A 22,779-nucleotide genomic window follows, 5' to 3' on the forward strand; every position below is an offset into this window, starting at 1 on the left:
TGCTGAACATAGGCCTCTCCCAATGCTTTCCATGTTGCCCGGTTGGTAGCGGCCTGCGTCCAGCGCCTTCTTGCTACCTTTATGATGTCGTCGATCCATCTTGTGAGTGGACGTCACGCTGCGTTTTCCGGTACGCGGCCTCGACTCCATAATCTTGCTGCCCCATAAGTCGATTGACTGACTTCTATAATCAAATGTTAACAATTTTTGACTACTTTTTATAATATGGCCCATCTTTACGACTGCTAAAACTCAAAGAGACTACACGCACGTCACCTTATTGATCCCTTTAGTATGATTTCCTACGACTAAGCTACTATAAAAGACGATAGAGATAAAAGTGAAACCATAAAAGCGATTTCTACAAAAGATCCGAATCCCTGAAGAGTGACAAAAAGAATATCTACAGCCAAAGAAGGATAAAAGTAAATTAAAAACATCACCACAGAAGGCTCGTAGTAATATAATTTGATTGGCCATATAAATTAGACGAACATTATTATTTGAATAAGGAACTAAACACAGCTATCTATCGCAATCGTATACAGGGTGGAAACGATAAGTGATCTTTCTTGATTATTTCTAAACTAGGTAGGTATCGAAGAACTGGTTACTGATTCTGAAAGTGCTTCACAAGCTCTATCAAACGGTATCATTAATACGTTACAGAATAAACTGGATATATCCGAAAATTCAATGTTTTCAGCTTCCATTAATTTAGTAAAGCCACACAATATTCTGAATTTCTGTAGGACTGGTATTGGGAACAAGCGAAGTCTGACACCAGTTTTTTGGTTTGGAATTCTATATATCAGGTTTTTTGTTTACTGTGACACCCTTAGGACTGCCATTTTTTTAAGACGCCCCTGTAACCCCAAAGTGCACCATGCAAGAATCTCTATGGCTTCAAAGAGCATCGCATTGTGTGCCAGTCTAACCGACACCCAACCCATAGACTACAGACCCATTAGCGAAGATGTCGTAAACCGTTCTGTTGTCTTCCAGCATTTTTTCACGTTTACAGTTCGCTCGATGACAGACAATCTTTGAATGTTTGCTTTTACAGCGTCACGAACAGTTTGGTTTATAATTTGTAGAAGAAAGTTAAAAATTAGGTTAAGAGTTAGGTCATTATAAAAAAGACATCTAAAGATTTTTAATTATTTAAAAGCACCCGGACGATTTCTTTGCATCATCCAAACCCAATAAAACAGATTTTTTGTGTATGACAATAGTTTTTGTTTTTATTTAATGAAACAGATTTGTATTCAACAACAACATTGCACTTTTCAGTCCTTTCTCACGCACATCCAAATATCTAATTAGAATATAACCACCATTAATATTTAGATTGCCTTAACAATATGACAGACACGTACAAATTTCGTCCTACATACAGCTTGCCCATGTCACTAAGTTATGATGGTTTGGAAATATCCTGGATACCGTTAGTTTAAGTTTTAATTATAAATTCAGTTAGTGATTTTGATTTTCATAGAAATGGTACATTATTTTACAAAGCACCTCTCTACATTTGAACTTGATTTTCAAAGAATTAAAGTACTTTAAAAGACTTCGATAACAGTATTTTTTTGATATCAACTGACAATCTGTCTCTAAGCGATTATCATTTGTATTTAAATTAATTAGTACTGTAAGGAACTACATAATTAGTCACAGCTGGAAATAACTTCTTCTTGATTAATCTTTATCAATGCATTACTATTTATACCTAAAAATGTTGTTCACAATTTAAATGCAATATTAAGTGACAACATCATTGGGGGAGGCCTATGTTCAGCAGTGGACGTCCTATGCCTGAAATGATGATGATGATTAAGTGACAATTTTTTTTCCAAGCACTGTAACTTCTGTCTAGCCAGGATCTAGCTTGGCCTCCAATGAAACCCAACCAGTGAACGTTGAGTAGTCCCGGGGATAGCTAACTGTCTTAGAACCTAGAAATATTATGTGATAAGCCGCATTATAGCCAATTTGCATGATTTACAGGACCACCCGAAAACTATCAAAAATCGCGGAACATACATAGGGGTGATTCGGATAGGCCTAGTGATGCTCTACTTCTAGGCTTCGGCTTGACGCTACTTTTTGGGACACCCTGTATACATGTCAACAAAAATTTTGTTAAACTCAATTAATGACGCAAAACTGACCTAAACCATCATTTATGTCATAGTCTTACACTAAAAGATTTATTTAAGCTTCTGATGAATACATCAGTTAGCCTTCATACAGACTCGTACAAATTACTTCGAAACCGAATAAGGAAGTTTACGGATCATTACCTGTGCACAGACGTACTTGTATTGTTTTGTTTGTTTTTCCGTGCCTTTTACAATATTTGAACAGAATCGAGCAACTATGATAACGTCTTATAATGTCATTATTTATGTTAAACATATTTACTTTCCATCACAAGTCTTACAAAAAGTACCTAATCAAATTTTACAGTCTTCTCAATTGTAAAGGCAAGTTGTGTTCGCCTTTAAGTGACTTTAGATTAAGTAAGATAGTCTAGAATTGAGAATAGGATAAGTATAAAATTATCTAACATGTATTTGTATATGAGATGATGGTGGACTTTTTTTTATAAAAAAAAATTACAGCTTTTGCCCGCGGCTTCGCTCGCGTGAATTTCTGTCAGTCATAGAAATATCTTATCACCTTATTTTAGAAGGCTTTCCACGACTCTATTGGGTCCATGAAAATTTAAAGTATACCTAACTACCAAGAAATCCTTTTTTCTTGGGCCTCCATACCATTTCTCAATAAAATGAAAATGTAACAAACAGTTACTTTCGCATAAATAATAAATACTACTGTGGATTAATAAATCTTATAAAACAAAAAAAACTTTTTCGCAACATTGATTCCCCAAGAGGCGCACGATAAACCGTTCCTACACCAGTCCCGGTGTTGCCATTTAATTAACAGGTATCGCCCTCGTCAAAATAAACGTTAACGTTGTACAAACAAAGCCCAGGGTTGGGAGTTCATCAAAAACATTCCCGCGCAACCATTTATTTGACCTCGGACAAACATGCGCGAACACGTGGCACAGGTAAAGTAAAACAAACAGTCGAAGAAAGACTAAATAAATATTACTTTACAATCTGTACATTACATTTTTAGCACATTTATTTTTAGTGTAATGTAAAAACTCTGATTATTTTCTATGTTTTAATAGTTACAGTTAAAAACTTAAAAATGCATTGTCACGTGTCGCTTCTATGATCAGTAGGCCTAGAATGTGTGCCGCGATAAGCGCTTATCACGCCATATCGATTTTGTCCATTGAATTTGACGTCGATAAAGTATATCACGGCGCGCATCCTAGCCTGCCGGGCTAGGATGCCCGCCGTGATATACTTTGATCAAAATGATTAAAACAGTAAAACACGGGTCTACGGCTGAGTTGCACCACCTAACTTCAACGGTAACTATGACGATAACCGGTACTTTTTGTATGGAATTTAACAGATTTTTGACGTTTGTCAAAGTTAAAGTAAGATGGTGCAACCCAGCCTTACTATTTTAATTGAAATGGAACGCGAAAGTTAGATCAAAATGATGTCTCTGACATCCTTTTGACAGATCATAAAAAGTAGATTAAGTGGATTAGTTAGTGGCGTCATCGTGCTGCAGTTGAAAATTGACTTGAAGTGTTTGACATTTTTATTACAGTTATGTCAACGGAAATATTAAATGTAAGTTAGTGACGTAAACCATAATGAATGAAAGTGCATGATCTAAGCACCAACAAAAGAATGTCATCATCCCGTACAAAGATGTTCATATTTAAACCTAACTAACTTAAATAAATAGGTAAGTGGTTAGTGCCAGAAATTAGACGTGACACATACTAGGTCCACAATGAAAGTGCTCTTTTTAATTTTGATTATATCATCCAGATAGATGACAAAGATATAGCAAACCGTGAGTTGCAAATATAACAACATCAAGATATTGTACAGCTGTGTCACTCTCCAGTGAGTTATTAAACAAGTTAGTACTTACACCTTTGTTAATGGATGACTGCGCATTACACCTTAATCAGCGACTTCTCAGCATTAACAAGAGACCATCACAAGACCTGCCACGTCATCCGTCCCTTGACCTTCAAAGCCTGTACAGGCTGACCTATTTGAGCTATAGGACCCTCGAAAATGCCTCTTATTTGTAAGCACGTAGAATTCCAAAATCACAAATTCTCTGGAAGATTCGGGAACGTCGAGTCTGCAACTGACTTGCATTTTCTTCTTGATATGACAAAAGATTTTCAGGATTGCACTTTAGGAAGAAATGGGGCGAGATATGCTCAGCGTGGAATTTTCTCATGGAGTTTGAGGCTTGGGAGGAATACAAATTGCATTTACTTGGAACGTATTTTATTTAATGCTGTTAAAGAAAACTGAGCTAATGGCTGTATATTCTCAAGGAAATTGCCAATTAGCAAATGCTATGTCATTTGTCATGTTTTCAGAATCGTAATTTTGTGGATAAAGAGTTCAAGAGTATGTTATTCATAAAATTCACACAAATGATGTAACAGAATTCTGCAAACCCATATAAACTTAATATAAAGCGAAATCTAATTAAAATAATTGTGGGAAAGCAACTTCACGAACAAACTGAGCGAGTTTCGGAAGCTCTCAAGATCCTGGTTTCTTCTTAATTAATATTATGCAACTAACTTCCAATTAGGCCATTTGATATTAAGTGCAGTTTTGCTCGCCCAACAGCACGATGGACCGACGGCCATAAGAGGAAAGGTCCTGGATGCAGTGGATAAATTTTTAGAATACATTTATCATGACAGTTTTTATCATGTAAATAAACGAGGTCCACGCGGCCGCTAGTTGTTGATAGTTTGTTTCTTCCCGATTTATATTTATTAGCATGTTGATTTAGAATATAAACCTATCTGAAAAGTGCATTTTGTTTTATTATTAAACTCAACTCATTGCAAGTGGCTTACACAATCCTTTAAGTAATTTATTAAAACATTTTTGTAGATGACTATACATAAACACGTCAGATTTCAAAAAGGTGCGAGTTGATGACATAAAAAACAGAAGGTGCCAACTCGCATCTTTAGAGGTTCGAGATGACGAATAACTCGAAAGCACATCGGACTCCACATTCGTTGCAAAATAGCCTGTATTTCAACGACGTAAGACGTCATTATGCTTAGCTTGATATTCTGTCGTCCGTACAATGTTCTATCACTGGGTCATAGACACTCCTGACAATATTTTTGCTGCTTCAGCAATGATGTGCGATTGCAATAGATTTTGCCGTCCGATTGAGCACTGGTTGAGAATCCAGCCCATAGTACAAGCTTTGTATACTTAGTTTAGAACTAGACGGTGCCCTAAAATTTGGGACTGGATATTGGCGTAGTGTTAAATGTCCAAGGACATTTATTTACTGTCTGTGTGGACTAGACCGCTTTATAGGATATTATTGAGGAAGAAGAAATAAGAAAATAGGAACATCAAAAATGATTATGATGAACTAACTGCAGCTAGTGACGTCATCAGCGATACGGAATCACGGAATATGCAATAGAAATTCTAAAACGAGCACCACGGTTGGCTGGAGCGGTACTGATGAACAGTTAGTCGGATGCATTCAACCGAAACTGAGATTAATTGGCTGATTGGCTGCCCTGTAGTTAGCTCACGTGATTGCCTTTAATAATGGTATTTATTATGGTGTGATCATCATAATAAGGATTTTACACACCAAGCCTTACGACGACAGCCCGGCGGCTTCATTTTAAAAGAAACATGTCGACAACTTGTACTTGTGACTTCGATGATTCATGTCTGCTGCTTAAGATTTGGAGGTCGCTTGGACTAGTCCGCATACATGACGCCAGCTACGGTCGCGGATTCAAATCCTATCGGTGACGCATGATGTACGGGCTCATCAGACTATAATTTGTCCTCAACGGGACTCAAACCTGCTGTTGCAGCTGAAGTTGTATTTCAGTATGCGAACCACTAAACCTAGATGTAGACCACAGATCACGTGCTCACCACCAGACAAGACGGTCGTCTAATATCAAAAGTTTTAATTCTCAAGGGAAAATACAAATGGTATATTTCAGACATTATCACAAGTGTCAGTTTCAAAACATGCGAGTGTTAAGATGTTATCTAAATTAAGCATATCGTGCACATCGGCACTTTTGCATTGCTCTATTCATAGACTCAAACAAAGACAATTTGCCCTTATTGACCACCTTACGAAATCTATGAGAGACTTGCACATATTAACCTTGTAATAATCACATGGGTCTCATTGACCAAAAGTGAGTTCATTTTCATCAATCGAGCGATTAGTCTCACGATGAGAGACTTTTTAGATTCTGGCGTCTTACAATTAAAATATAGGGGAGACCGGGGATGGTTGCCTATAGGGGTAGGTAGACTAACCGCCAAAAACTCGCCAACGGTTTGAGTATTGCGTCATCCCAGCGCAGCCGTGCATCACTCTCTGCCCCCCGCTCAGGCGTCGGTAGCGCCGCGTCGCCGGCACACGTCGTTTTCGAGTAGTGACCCGTGATTTGTTTTCATATCATGTAAGTAATATTTTCGTGTTGCAAATTTTTTGATTTGGTACCTACACATTTTATGTTAACCGTTTGCCTATTAGTCAGAGTGTTTTATGAGTCCACATTGATATTATTTTTTGTGTTATTTCTTTATTAGGTGGCAGTGTGTAGGTTATCCATGCCATCGAAACTTAAAATGTCGTTTGGGGTTGGTAGACTAATTTCTTTCGGGGCTGGTTGAATAAACCAACCCCAATAACATTTTGAGTTTAAAATATCTTTAAAATTATCTATTTATTCGATTCTTAATACATACATTCTTTTTATTGCTACAGCACGATGAGGATCTATAAACGGACGACTGAAAGATGAAGAAATAAGACCCTTTCCTAAAGCGGCGCCACGTTTAGATAATAATAGAAGAAATATTCGGAAACGTAAAAGTACTATACATGGTGTCACAGAATGGGTGAATCAAACTGCTAGGGAAGGTAGCTCTACTAATATACTATCCCAAAAAAATATGAAAAAAAAATTTTGAGTTCGGATTTTTTTTTTTTAAATAAAGTGCTCTAAACTCGAAATCTAGTCATTATTTTCAAAAGTTTGTTTACAGATAAACGAAGCGATCATGTACAATTAATATTAGTAACAAAAAAGTACAAATAAACTCCAAACGCAGCAATTATAGCCAGATACTTAGGTAAAGCTTATTGATTTTCACTTAAAAAAATTGTGTCTTTATGTGCTTTATTTTTTTTCATATTTTTTAGGGATAGTACATTAGTAGAACTACCTCCCCTATCAGTTTGACATCATCTGGGACACCCTGTATACAAAGATTGATAATTATGTAATTTAAAATGAGACTGAAGAAGATTTTAGTTTAAAAAGTTTAAATACTAAGAGTTAACACTTTTTTAAAAGACTTAATAAAGATGTCTATACCTGATTATAATTGTTTTTGAATAAAGAGTTCAATTAAATTGAAAATAGCGTTTTATTACTTGACTCTTCTCATAATTTCTTGCTTATTGATACGTAGGTCTACTTACCCCGGGCATATAGTCAATCTACCCCGGAACCGGGGTAGATTGACTAAGAGTTGATGTTCTATAAAATGCATTTAAATATGATGATGATATTTAATAATGAACTATGTTTTGTTGTTTTTTATTAGTTTAATAGTTCTTCTATCCATTAATGCGATTTATTTCTCTGTATGGATAAAAACACAAAAAATATGTATGATTTAGTAAAAAATTAGTCAACTATCCCCGGTCTCCCCTAACCATTGATGATTTCATTAACATCTTAGTTCATTGATTTTTTTTTCAATAGTCAGATGACTTTCATTCATACGTAAATCTGTATTAAAGTCTAAGTAATTGATATTTTTAACTGTTTGCAACCAATTGTTATTGCTTTCGATTTTGAAATACATCCCACATAATACATTTTGCAGTCTTTATTAAAATTTTAGTCAACGTTTTTTTTATTTTTTACTTGTTGAAAGAGGTCTCACAGACCCCAAGCGTTCATTGACAGGTTGACTCAAAAAATCTCTAATTAACCGACAAGGCCGTCGATTCTTCGAACCTGCACAAGCACATAATATGGTCATGTCAACAGAGGTCGTGGTTGTGCAAGAAGGCCATATTCGAGCGTGGCAAGTGTGGCAACCTGTGGCAACGCAGTGAAGATCTAATAAATGTAGTTGTAATTATATTTTCATGTGGTAACTGGTTGGTTAAGACTGAGAGCTTAAACATCTAGTTACAAGTTTAGTAATGCTTTCACTATTGGTATAGGCAACGGATTTAAACATAAATTATTTCTTACATGCAACCATGAAGGATTTATAAATCCATAGATAACACACAGACTAATACAACATAGATGGGTTAAATAGATATAATTAGGCCAATGGTCCAATCACTTTAGGTCTACTATCGGAATAATCGTGTAGGTAATGCAATAGTGCTTACATCTGTAATTAAAGTGTTAAATGAATTGTATTTATATTAGATCTGACTTTTTCCGGAAAGAAAGAGTCTTGATGACAGACGGACAAACGACTCTAAAAGGCAATTTACATGAACTATTAACCAAAATTCCACCAATTTTCAATTATACAATAGCTGTCTATTTCGCTTCACAAAAACTGACCTCTAGTTTTTTGCCAGCTACAATTAAAACTGTACTAGTTAGCCATAATAAGCTAAAACCAAATTAGGCAAAAAGGTTATATAAAAATATAAATCCCAGCCAGCCATAACTTCAGTTAAGTTATTTCTGGAAATCTGCCTACGGCAGAATAGGCTACGTTATGAAACAATCTTCTATTACTTAGCCTTTTTATTTCTTTCGTTACTTACTTAAATAACGATTTAATCCATCTTCACATTACGACCAACAAATTATTAACTCAAATCTTTATGTCTAAATAATAGTAGCTTCGTATTATTTATTATGAAAATAGGCAACTGAATAATAATGAAAGAATACGGTATAGTAAAAGACACTTTGACTTTTTTGCCTATCTGTCTTTTTATTCCGTGTAATAGTGAAGCTGCAGGACCAATTTTGATGTGATTTCCACTGACAGACAGTAATGCTTTAAGGCTTGGTATTTCTGCTAAAGTAGGTATTTCACGCTGTCAAAATCTGCGCGCGCAATATTTCGCCGAAGACAGCGCGCCAAAGAGCTCTCCCAGCTACACAGTATAAAAATACCAGTTGGTTAGGTTAGGTTGACTTCTTTCCGTTCAAGCGTCACACTCACAACACTTTCTAATACAAATCATATCCAAGTGATACAAATTAAAACACCTTTCAGAATTTTTGGGAATATATTTTANACAGATTCGACAAGGCATAAATAATTTTATTAGTATTGATTGAAAGATAATAATGTGGGTACTATTGGAACAAATTTTGATGCTTTAGAACCATTGGGAAAGGTCATTATATAGGGTCTCTTGAGAAAAAAAAAGTTGAGTTAGGCACCACAGGGTGTCCAGCTCCAGTATAATAAGAAGATCAGTGGGGTAGATCAGATGGCTAGTCTATAGAACTTTACCAAATTGAGGTAAAAGGAAAAAAAGCGGTGGATGGGTCTTGTTCGCTTATATGGTGGACATGAGAATTTCAAATGCATGCAGACTGCACTGCATAGTAAGCCCATAATATAGTCGCTTAGATTAGCTAGCATTTCGTAAATATATAGTACGCACATATTTGACCTATAAAAGATAAATAAAAGTAGGTAGTCTTGCTCTAGTTGGTGGAGAAAAAAATATGAAATAATGGTTATAATCAAAATAAACCAGCAAACAAGCTGATTTGACAGCTTAAAATTACTGTATGTTTCAATAGAGTCAAAACAGCTTATTGCAAGTGCCTGAAAACACTGTGACAGGATGGAGAAGACTTTGCTCAATATGACTCATAAGCGCCCATTGTACTAAACTTAGTACACCTCTGAAAACCTAACTTCTGAATTTGTTTTTGAATTTCTTTCTGTTTAGTATTATTTCTGAAGTATTTTTATAAAGAAAATAAACATTGGCTATGTGAAATTGACCGTAGTTTTCATTTGGGCGTTAATGGGTTAAAAAAGGGTCCGACGCTGTTTAACTTGACAGTTATTTAAGCAGTCACTAAGACGTTGGTTAACACTAATTATCGTTTTTAAGTTAAGATATTATTTAATAGNATATTGCGAAAATAAGCTTTTACTTCTCATTTACATCTTTACAATCAAAGTTATTTTGTTAATAAACATTTTTCATGATTTTACCCCATTAATAATAATAACATACGACAATTCGTAAAATTATTTAAAACAGTTACCAACTAGTAGAAAAAAAAATTTTTATTTATTCATTTGAATTATGCTTTATTCACAAAAAAAACAGTTAAAGTTAGTTTGTTTTCATAATGATTCCAAAAGTTACATTGAAATAGAGGTAAAGTCCATTGGCTATTTATTAAAGTATGATGCATTTATTAACTTGATGAAATATGAATTGTTCATAATATTGAAATTATTTAATTCATTTTAATCTATCCTTAGTACACGTTACATGTAATACACACTTACAAAATAATTATTTTATGTGGTTAAATTTGTGAACATTTCGTGGGTTCAAATCCCGCCTGAGGCAATTAATTAATACTATATATAATTAATAGGTTAATTTCTCATTTATTTCTTTAACACATTAGGTATTATTTGCACAGTTTGCATACAAAATACATAATGTTACATAAAACTTTTAATTTGGTTTTCTCAAATTTAAATGTAAAAAATGTATTGGCGTAAGTAATTAGGTACAATCGGATTTGCAATTTTTTTAAGTNAGAGTAGTATTAAACCGATCGTCGACCAAGTAACATCTTTTATTCCATCTCCTTGGTCCCCACATTACAACGTCATCAGCGATACGGAACCGCGGAATATGCAATAGAAATTCTAAAACGAGCACCACGGTTGGCTGGAGCGGTACTGATGAACAGAGTCGGATGCATTCAACCGAAACTGAGATTAATTGGCTGATTGGCTGCCCTGTAGTTAGCTCAAGTGATTGCCTTTAATAATGGTATTTGTTATGGTGTGATCATCATATTAAGGATTTTACACACCAAGCCTTACGACGAAAGCCCGGCGGCTTCATTTTAAAAGAAACATGTCGACAACTTGTACTTATGACTTCGACGATTCATGTCGGCGGATCCGTAGTGTTGTGTACTGCTTAAGATTTGGAGGTCGCTTGGGCTAGTCCGCATATTGTATGAGGCCAGCTACGGTCGCGGATTCAAATCCTATCGGTGACGCATGATGTACAGGCTCATCAGACTATTATTTGTCCTCAACGGGATTCAAACCTGCTGTTGCAGCTGAAGTTGTATTTCAGTATGCAAACCACTAATAAACCTAGATGTAGACCACAGATCACGTGCTCACCACCAGACAAGACGGTCGTCTAATATCTAAAGTTTTAATTCTCAAGGGAAAAAACAAATGATATCTTACACACATACCACAAGTATCAGTTTCAAAACATGCGAGTGTTAAGATGTTATCTAAATTAAGCATATCGTGCACATCGGCACTTTTGCATTGCTCTATTCATAGACTCAAACAAAGACAATTTGCCCTTATTGACCACCTTACGACATCTATGAGAGACTTGCACATATTAACCTTGTAATAGTCAGACGGGTCTCTTTTGACCACAAATTCATTTTCTATTTATAATCTCACGAACTAGGTCAGATAATAGTGACTGAGTTTCTTGCGCTGCTTCTTCTCAGCACTGGCCCATTTATTGTCCTGAAGCAGTTGGTAGGGTTAATACTGGGAAGTGTAAGTGCTTTTTCAAAGCCTATTTGCATTAATAAATGAGTTTTATGAGTTTTTACGGATGAATTTTTAAATTCGGGTGTCATAATATGAACATTGACGTTTGAATGAACATCTTAGTTAATAATAATAAAGTTAATTGAATAAGTTCATCTTCTTTCTCAATAGTCAGATGATTTTCATACGTAAATCTGTATTTATTTAAATCTAATTGGTTTCATTAACCACTTCTAACCAATTTATTTATTTGGGAAACATAGTTTATACCATAGGAAATATACCAATCTTTATTGGTTTCGCTTTTGAAATACATCCTTCATAATACAATTTGCAACCAATAAATATATAATAATATATTAAATCTACTTTTACGTAATTTTTTTGAATGAGGTCTCACAGACCCCAAGCGTTCATTGACAGGTTGACTCAAAAAATCTCTAATTAACCGGCAAGGCCGTCGATTCTTCGAACCTGCACATAATATGGTCCATATGGTCATGTCAACAGAGGTCGTGGTTGTGCAAGAAGGCCATATTCGAGCGTGGCAAGTGTGGCAACACTGGCAACGCGGTGAAGATCTAATATTGTAGTTTTAATTATATTTTCATGTGGTAACTGACTGGTTAAGTTGATTGAGAGCTTAAACATCTAGTTACAAGTTTAGTAATGCTTTCACTATTGGTAATAGGCGGATTTAAACATAAATTATTTCTTACATACAGCCATCCATAAAGGATTTATAAATCCACTAGCTTTTGCCCAGGGTTTCACCCGCGTGAAATTTCGTTTATCACAAATCGTCATAAATTATAGCCTATATGTTATTCTGGGTTATAAACAATAATTCTGTAAAGTTTCATCAAAATCCGTTCAGTAGTTTTTGCGTGAAAGAGTAACAAACATCCCGAGATCCAGACATACAAACTTTCGCATTTATAATATTATAGTAGGATAGATAACACACAGACTAATTCAAAATAATTATGCCAATGGTCCAATCACTTTAGGTCTATTATCGGAATAATCGTGTAGGTAATTTAATGCAATAGTGCTATAGTGCTTACATCTGTCAGTAAATTGTTAAATGAATTGTATTTATATTAGATCTGACTTTTCCCGAAAAGAAAGAGTCTTGATGACAGACGGACAAACGACTCTAAAAGGCAATTTACATGAACTAATTAACAAAAATTCCTCCAATTTTCAATTATACAATAGCTGTCTATTTCGCTTCACAAAAACTAAAAACTGACCTCTAGTTTTTTGCTAGCTACAATTAATACTGTACAAGTTAGCCATAAAAAACTAAAATGAAAAGGAGGCAAAAAGGGTAGGTATTGTATAAAAATATAAATCCCAGCCAGCCATAACTTCAGTCAAGTTATTTCTGGAAATCTGCCTACGGCAGAATAGGCTACGTTATGAAACAATCTTCTATTATTTAGCCTTTTTATTTCTTTCGTTACTTACTTAAATAACGATTTAATCCATCTTCACATTACGACCAACAAATTATTAACTCAAATCGTTATGTCTAAATAATAGCTTCGTAATTATGAAAATAGGCAACTGAAAAATAATAATTAAAGAATACGGTATAGTAAAAGAAACTTTGACTTTTTTGCCTATCTGTCTTTTTATTCCGGCTAATAGTGAAGCTGCAGAACCAATTTTGATGTGATTTTCACTGACATCATCATCATCATCATCATCATCTCAGCCATAGGACGTCCACTGCTGAACATAGGCCTCCGCCAATGCTTTCCATGTTACCCGGTATCCAGTATCTTTAAGAAGTAACTGAAGGTAATTTTATTTCAGAAAAAGCATTAAGGTTTCAGCACCGCACAATACCTACCATAAAATTACGATCATTGTCATTAATATTTGTCAATTTAATTAAAATCTACGAGGGCAAAGTCGCATTAGAAGCTAGTCTATCATAAAATATAGATTCCTAGAATTTCTCGTAATACCCTAAGCTTTACGAAAATCCAAATCTACCAAATTGCTTTACAAAGCCCAAGTATTAAGCTTTCGAATGATTAATATGATACGGTTACTTAGCGAAACCGTCTGTTGACCTCAGGCCTCAGGGCAAGGCCGTGACGTCACCGTGATTTATGACGTCAGCCCGAGGTCATTATTATGGAAGTACTTGACTTGTTGATGTTTTGATTGCTAATATCAATTTAATGTTATGGTTTGATTTTGAATACATTCTGCTAGTAGTAAAGTGCTTAGGAAATCACGTCAAAAATATAACAATTACAAACGCAAATCCCAGCGGGATTAGAACCTGTTACTGAAGCTTTGTAGTCCGGTACGCAAGCCACCAGGAACATGCGACCATCGAATATATAGCGTGTTATTTTTATACTTCATCAAACAAAAATGATATGGAACGTTTCTACAGCTCAAGTGCAACAAAAAAGTTCAAATATGAAAAAACCCTTTCCTTAAAAAATATATTAGCAATCAGCCATTTAGTGTGGGGACGTAACTTAAGAATTTGATATTGTTAGTGTAGCAAAAGTTATTGTATTTGTTTAATAAAATCAATTTTGTTTGGTCAACTGTAAAATAGCACCTGTATTATTTTAATGGTGTAACACATGACACATCACATCATCTTGGCATCTTTTTAATGCAAAATATACAACTTAAACCAGTTTTCACTGGTTACATCAAGACAGTGTGACGAATATTACAAATCTTTTCAAATGAATGCAAACGACCATATCCATGCAGATTAGTGCCGTAATCGGGTAATTAACGGTTAATTATGACCTTAATTGATGCAATATATTAAGCTCATTGTATGCAGTTAATGTATCTAGGTGTTTCTAATGTGTGTAAGTTGTTTATTCCTAGGTGGGCTGAGGTCTGAGGTTGTGATGTAGTCTTACTCATATGACCGACCATAGCTGTTTGTTTGATACCTTTTTACGCCTATACGACTGTACCAATTTTGATGAATTTTGGCATAGAGATAAATAATTGTACCTTAGAAACGGCCTGGATGCGGGCGGCGCAGGACCGGTCTTTGTGGAAATCCTTGGGGGAGGCCTTTGTCCAGCAGTGGACGTCTTTCGGCTTAAACGAACGAACCTTAAAAACGGTCACAGGACTCACAGGGTGTCTATTTTATAGCAAAAAAGTGTCAATAATATTGGACCCATCTCTGAATTTTTCTGTTTTTTTTTTGCTTTTGATTTGGAGTTTAAATTTGAGAATAATTAAGACTACGACTATGTGTGATCTCAAAACGTGGATTTTATACATCAGTATTTTAAAGTTTTACAACAGTCCTATTTTGTGTTAAAGGACGCAAAGCTTTTCCTAGTAAATAACTAAACATGCACTAGACAAGAAGCCATTTATCATGGCCCCCGTCTGGCAAGGAAGGCCATTTTCCGTACTAGACAAGTAATATTGGCTCGTAAAATTGAACTGAACTAGACAGGTAACTTCATTAGCATTATTTCAGCGTATTATACAGCCATTTTCTGTCTACTACTGTCAAATTAAGTTTGGCTTTCTAACTGTCTTTATAAAATTCACTCATAAACTTAAAACTCAAAACTCATTTTATTTTTGCAAGTAGGCTTTTAAAAAAACACTTTTACACGTCCCAGTGATAACCCTACCACTGTGCACTGCTTCGGGACAATAAATGGGCCAGTGTAGAGAAGAAGTAGCGCTTTCTTAGTCACTACTTAGTCAATCATACTCAGAAATTAATGTGATTTGTGAATTAAAATCAATTCGTCTAGGCCAGCGGGTTCGATTCTCATTGGATACAAATCTTCGTATTATGAGCATGGGTACCGCTTTAAACTAAGTAACTTAGTTTGGGAAATGATGATTGTGTGACAAATGAACAAACGTTCTTTGGCCGTTTCTAAGGCTGAGTTGCACCACCATACTTTAACCTTAACTATAACCATTACCAGTATTGTGGCTTTTTAGATGCGCAACCCAGCCTAAGATTCTTCCTGAACACATCATTTTGTTGAAACAAAACATACTACTTAATTAATTCACTGATAATCTCTAACATCTGTGCAATGTACAGTACCTATCAGTAAATCCATAGAAAAATCCATTAGAAATTCACATGCTTTTCTCTCATACGGTAATAGCACTTTTACTATGCAAATGATAGTACGACAGCCTCGCGGACTGTAATAATATGAATGAACGTATGGGATCTTTAGAAAGTCACGAATGACAGTAATGTAATGTAAAAATACTATGTTCCATACATTTGCGTATTTCTTGGAGATGTAAGACGTGACTAGGAAAAGTGACAACTATCAGGTTATCCCAACTAATATCCCAACTAATATTATAAATGCGAAAGTAACTCTGTCTGTCTGTCTTTCTGTTACGCTTTCCCGCTTAAACCTCGCAACCGATTTTGATGAAATTTGGCATAGAGATTGAGTTTGAGTCCCGGGAAAGAACATAGGATAGTTTTTATCCCGGTTTTTGAAACAGGGACGCGCGCGATAAAGTTTTTCTGTGACAGACAAAATTCCACGCGGGCGAAGCCGCGGGCGGAAAGCTAGTAATTAATAAAACAAGGCTTAATATTTCACTTGTTCTTTCAGCTAAATGACGTCCACTGCTGGACAAACGTCTTCCCCAAGGATTTCCACGACGACCAGTCCTACACTGCCCGCATTCGAGTGCTTCCCGCGACCTTCACCAGATCGTCGATCCACCTAGTGGGAAGCCTGCCTACGCGTCTTCGAGCTCGTGGTCGCCAATCGAGAACTTTTCTGCCCCAACGGCCATCAGTTCTACGAGCTATATGCCCCACTCCCACAGTGCACTTAATATTGTCAAAAAGATAAAGTATGTCTGGGATAGAGTAAATGCTTGAGAATGAGTCGAGTTCTAAGCCTCTTTTTGTATGTTGTTTTAAACTTTCATGGTCACTAACATTATTAACTGTTATTTACGGGAATCTCACCCGCAAGTTTCCTCAGTTAGGCTGGTTTTAGTGTCATGCGAACCGTCTTGTGCGGACCCGCTCCGCACGGCCAATTTGTATGAACTACTAGGGAGCGTTTTAGACTTTAGAGTAATGCAATCCGGAGGAACCGCTCCGCTTCCTAGCAGTTCATACAGTCAGCGTGACACTAAAACCAGCCTTACTCCGTGACCATGGCGCTTGCAACAGTGCCAAAATATCGGGAACTCAAAATTAAGGTACATGGTAGCATTCCCGTAAATAATAATTATTATCATTTTGTATGTATAGGGACCTCGGACTTCTATTTGCCTATGGTAAATTAGAGAGGGTCATGTTCCTACAGTGGAGATCATCTGATTTGATGATGATGATGATGATGTCAACTACAAAATAAAGTAGCTTAGCACGACACCACAGGATGCAAGTTATTATTTGTATAGAGCAATAAAAAACTGGTTTTCCTACTCAATGGAAATTGTTCTTGTGATTGTTTTATAGTCAGCTAATCGTAATTATTATACACAAGTGATTTATAATAAGCTACTGTTAATGATTACTTGTGACAACTAAAGACACGTTTTTAAACACACAGCCTTATTACCTTTTTTTACCCGACTGCGCCAGAAAGAGGGCTATGTTTTTGTATTACTTTAATAATTCGTTTAGCGAGTTTGACGTAATAATAGAAGATAGATGGAATTACCGGAGCAGTTAAATAAATAATATTAGCAGAAACAATATAATAAATTAATGTTTCCTAACATTACCATTACGTACGATACGACAGAAATATGAGTTCTATTGTGTTTTTACTTTTTACCTGCATCTATTTGCGTGAATTGAACACGCAACAATTCTTTTCACGTTATTTATAAAAATATTACCTTATTTCACTCAAAATTCATACAAGATTCAATATAAAAAACTTTCGGGTCATTATTAAATTTCAATAACGAAGAAAATTTCGCAATTGGCAATGTATTCATAACTTCCTTAAATATAAAAGTCGGCCATTTTTCTCTACTAAATCGGGCTCAACTTGGCTCCATTTTAACAATTACCATAACGAGCCGAATCAAAATCATTCGTTATTATCGTTATCATTTAACGATCGATCTTTTGTAACGAAACGTAATGAGTTCCTTTACTTTCATTTCTATGTATGTATTTAGGTTCATTTTATGTATCGGATATACATACTCATATGTAACTTGTTACCGACCGACTTGCGATTTAACGAAAAAGTTTTTATGAGTCAAAACATCCATGATATAAAATCTCGTTTTTAAATTATAAAAACTAAACCTAAAGGCTATGGTATTTAGATTTTCAATATAATATTATAGAAAATATCAATCCCCGAAAGGAAAGAAGGATTAATGACACTTTGAATTTCAGATTTTTACAGCCTTGTCTTCTAGTTACAATAAAGAACTTACTTACTAACTTATAAGCCAAATATACACTAAAGGAAGATTTATTTATGATACTGGATGATTAAGGATTTTATGGCCTTGTTTTCTAAACGCAATAAAGAACTTACAAACTTACTTATAAGCCAAATCTCCTTTCCCAAATAAAATCAAGTTCCTTCAAAAACGATCACCATGAGGGGAGGCCTCACGTTCGTGCGTGTTAGTAAGTAAAATAAACAAGTCCGCTCGGGTCCATTTGATATTTTCTAGGTGGCATGTAAAAGGGCCTATTCAGGGCGTAGGAAGGACCTTGTGACGTCGGCGCCGTCGGAAACCAACGGGGAACAATGCCATGGTGTGTATGGCATGATTTTATAGGATGTAGCGGTTTTAGTCAAGTGAATACGAGCTTTAAGCTGAAAAAGATATGTCGAATATTAGCCGTTCTACATAAGATGCTCTGCTCCCCCGGTACATACTCCTACCTAGGTACTTAATCGTGTTCCATCAGACACTCTTTTGGTACATTGGTAGGCACGACTCGGTAAATACGTCCGCTAATAAAATCGGCTTCAATCAGAAGAGTTATGTTATCATAAAACTGTTCTAATAGAAGTGTTAAAGTTAAAGTATGATATTACGAGTAGGTACATAATGATTTTAAAGATGATTATTCAAAACAATAGAGACAAAATCTCTTGGACTCTCATATAATTTCAATCCGATTCATTTAAGTAATGCATTCCGCATTTGATGTTCGTTTATGACTTGCACGGATTCTAGAGAGTGGTGTGAGAGGTCCCCGACGAACNTTTTGCTTTCATTTATTGTTAGTCAAACATAACTACCCTATTATAACTTTAAAATATGATTTACTAAAAAAAATTTTAAAATCCTTTGGTAAAGTTCCATACAACTTGATGTGGTACAATTTAGCCGACTAGGTGATAGTGCTTTTAAAAAATCGGTAAAAAATATAGCTAATAAATACCGAAAAATGTTTCAAATAATTGTAATCCACACTAATTTACGCTTCTAAATAATATATTAGAAACACCCTGTAATTAAATTTAACAAAATTACAATCTAAACATGTATTGTCAAAAGTTACTTGAAAACAATGAAAAAATACTTTTTTTAAAATAAAACACACGTGTTTGTTGTCACCGCAAAAACCACATGGCCGATATTAATTGATTTTAGTTGTGTATCGCTGAGTGTTGCAATTACAGACATTCAATAAATACTTTACGAAATATGAGGGTGGTACAATTTACCCGGCGGTACAATATACCGAACTCTCCCCTATATATAGATTAGAGAAAATATCAATCCCCGAAAGGAAAGAAGGATTTATGACACTTTGAATTTCAGATTTTTATAGCCTTGTTTTCTAGGTACAACAAAGAACTTACTAACTTTTAAGCCAAATCTAAAGGAAGATTTATTTATGATACTGGATGATTAAGGATTTTATGGCCTTGTTTTCTAACCGCAATAAAGAACTTACAAACTTACTTATAAGCCAAATCTCCTTTCCCAAATAAAATCAAGTTCCTTCAAAAACGGTCACCATCCTCCCCTCACGTTCGTGCGTGTTAGTAAAATAAACAAGTCCGCTCGGGTCCATTTGATATTTTCTAGGTGGCATGTAAAAGGGCCTATTCAGAGCGTGTAGGAAGGACCTTGTGAGCATTGTTTTCCCTACGAAACGTTACATTAAAGTAAAGATCTTACTTACATATTATAAGTAACCCAAATAAAATCCCCAAACTCAATTTCCTTCAAAAACGAACACCGTCCTTTAAAAGGGAGTGTATCTTAACCAACCTAAATTTGCAATAAACTCACGTTCGTGCGTGTTAGTAAAATAAACAAGTCCGCTCGGGTCCATTTGATATTTTCTAGGTGGCATGTAAAAGGGCCTATTCAGAGCGTAGGAAGGACCTTGTGACGTCGGCGCCGTCGGAAACCAACGGGGAACAATGCCATGGTGTGCATGGCATGATTTTATAGGATTTAGCGATTTTTAGCAAAAATATAAGCTTTAGGTAAAAATAGATACTTATATCGTTTATTGACCGTGCCTCAATATCAGAGCAGTTGGATTTTCGAGAGATTTTTAACTATTGCTTAGTTAATTTTGCTTAGCTAAAGGTAATTTTGTAGTCAGTTAACCATCGTCTAATATTAATGTACAAATTAAGTACTAAACATTTTCAAGCACACGGTGATGTAATGAACGCGTCTGATATTATAAGTTGTTTTTGAAAGGCAATTCAAAACAATAGAGACAAAATCTCTTGAACTCTGCGACTGAACTGTATATTTCAACCCGATCCATTTAATTAACACTATGGGAATACGTTGGATGTTCGTTTATGACTTACACCGATTCTAGAGAGTGGTGTGAGAGGTCCCCGACGAACTGTCGAGCCTTTCAAAGGACCCACAAGACGGAGGCACCCTTTGTTTGCGGCGAAATGGTTGATATACACCCAACTTATATGACGACGTATCATGGGGAAATATCCCCACATAATTCTTTTCGTTAGACGCTAAACAACATTGTAATTGTACTCGTACTAACCTGTCATCTTGCAGATTCTTCAGCTCGCTCAACTCCAATTCTCTTCTCAAGTTGGACACCTCACAGAGGAGCATGTCCCTCTCCTGAGACACCTTCTCGAGCTCGGCCCGCAATCGGACCACCTCGTTCGTGAGATCCATCGTCGCCATTTCTATCGATAACCACAGCTGTCGACACCGCACATCACTAATCACGAGCACACACCGCGCACGGGCCAATCGAGATCGCGCATTTCAAATTCCGAACACAAAAAACCGCCGCGAGTAGTGATTCCAAGCGAACTTCACTGAGCACGATATTAAAACTTCCTCAACGCTCCCGGCTCCTACATCGTTGGCATCTGGAACAATAAATCATTCTTTTACTGACGGGAAAAATGAAAGTGCGGTGGGTATGAGTAGGGTTGCTATTATAATATTCTGAAACTATAATCGCGCCCTTTTATGTATTAATAAAATATATTTTGCATAATAGCTTCCTTCACCATATTGAAAATGGTTTTCCATTTATTTTACCTATAGATTTATTTTCTAACGTGTTATCACATATTAGCTCAACTAACATTTTATGTTTCGTAATTTTTCCGAAACCTCCGAATCTTTTGACAAACTTCATCTCAACATACGCATCTTACTTACTTTACGTCAAGGAATAGGTACCAACATGTATTCTAACCAACTAGCTCATTTTATAACATCAGTACAGATAAATACGAGTATTTGAATAAATTATTTAATTATCTTAGCAGAAATAACTCATGTACCAGCCCTGGACGTTAGTATCCAAAATATTCAGTTCATAAACTCTCACAATAGGCCGTATGAAGTTACAACTATGAGAGCTATAACAAAGGCAAAAACATCTGAAACAGCGTGTTATTGCTGGAGCAAGCTAAAATACTTTTCGTACAGTAAGCGACAAATAGTTCCTGACACCCAAAGAAGCCAAAAAGTTCGCAACACGTCTGTGTTGCATTGGAATAAGGTTTTGCTGCCAACTTTTTGGCCACTTTGGGTATCGCGAACTATTTGATGCTGACTGTACTTCGTATCGCACATAAATAAACAATAAGGGCATATTGTGAGAGATTACAAAGTTTTCTGTGTCCTTCGTTTGCCCTATTTGCCATTGAGATACTTTATTCGAAATAGGGCCGATTTTTCAATCGTCGCGTAACTTTTATTTGAAGAATAAGTTTGGCACATTGACAGTTTCGATATGGGAAATATGTCAAAATGACAAGTTTATTCTTTAGATAAAAGATATCTGACGATTGAAAAATCAGCCCTTAGACATGGAATATTTTATACCAAACAATTTCAGTAGAAAATACGTAATATATTTTTATTTACTTTCAACAAAGATTCGACTTCGCATTGACGCCCCAAAATAGAATAAAAATATCTCATAAAACTGTTTGTAATATTAAAGGCACACATTTTATTATGTATGTATGTGTCAACATAAGTGAAAATATATTTACTATGCGAGGTGATCCGTCATACGATGTTTGGGATATTGCCTCGGTTTATATGTGACATAATTATTAGCCTACCAGTGATATATTGGTAGAGCAAACCGGGAAATTACTTTTGGTAATACATTTTAATCCCGTTTTTCATCATCATCATTTCAGCCACAGAGCGTCCACTGCCGAACATAGGCCTCCCCCAATGATTTCCACATCGCCCGGTTGGTAGCGGCCTGCTTCCAGCGCCTTCTTGCTATCTTTATGAGGTCGTTTTTAATACACAGCTTCATTTTACAGGTGATCAATTTAAAAAGGATACAAGTTATGAGTATAGATAGACTAAGCATTTACTTGTTGTAATAGAACAA

General features: G+C 35.6%; 1 protein-coding gene across 1 annotated transcript in view; it reads right to left on the reverse strand.

Annotated features, from left to right (window-relative positions):
- LOC114352660 (uncharacterized) overlaps positions 1 to 21,094 on the reverse strand; it is a 98,396-nt gene extending 77,302 nt beyond the window's left edge. The window contains exon 1 of the mRNA XM_028304332.1: positions 20,941 to 21,094. Coding sequence (XP_028160133.1) covers positions 20,941 to 21,089 — 149 coding nt within the window. The 5' untranslated portion in view covers positions 21,090 to 21,094. The remainder of the gene's footprint in view (positions 1 to 20,940) is intronic.
- Positions 21,095 to 22,779: the final 1,685 nt, after the last annotated feature.

This window comes from Ostrinia furnacalis, unplaced genomic scaffold (genome assembly GCF_004193835.3).
Source record: "Ostrinia furnacalis isolate ACB-3 unplaced genomic scaffold, ASM419383v2 OfSCF1415, whole genome shotgun sequence".
In the NCBI taxonomy this organism is placed as follows: Eukaryota; Metazoa; Arthropoda; class Insecta; order Lepidoptera; family Crambidae; genus Ostrinia; species Ostrinia furnacalis.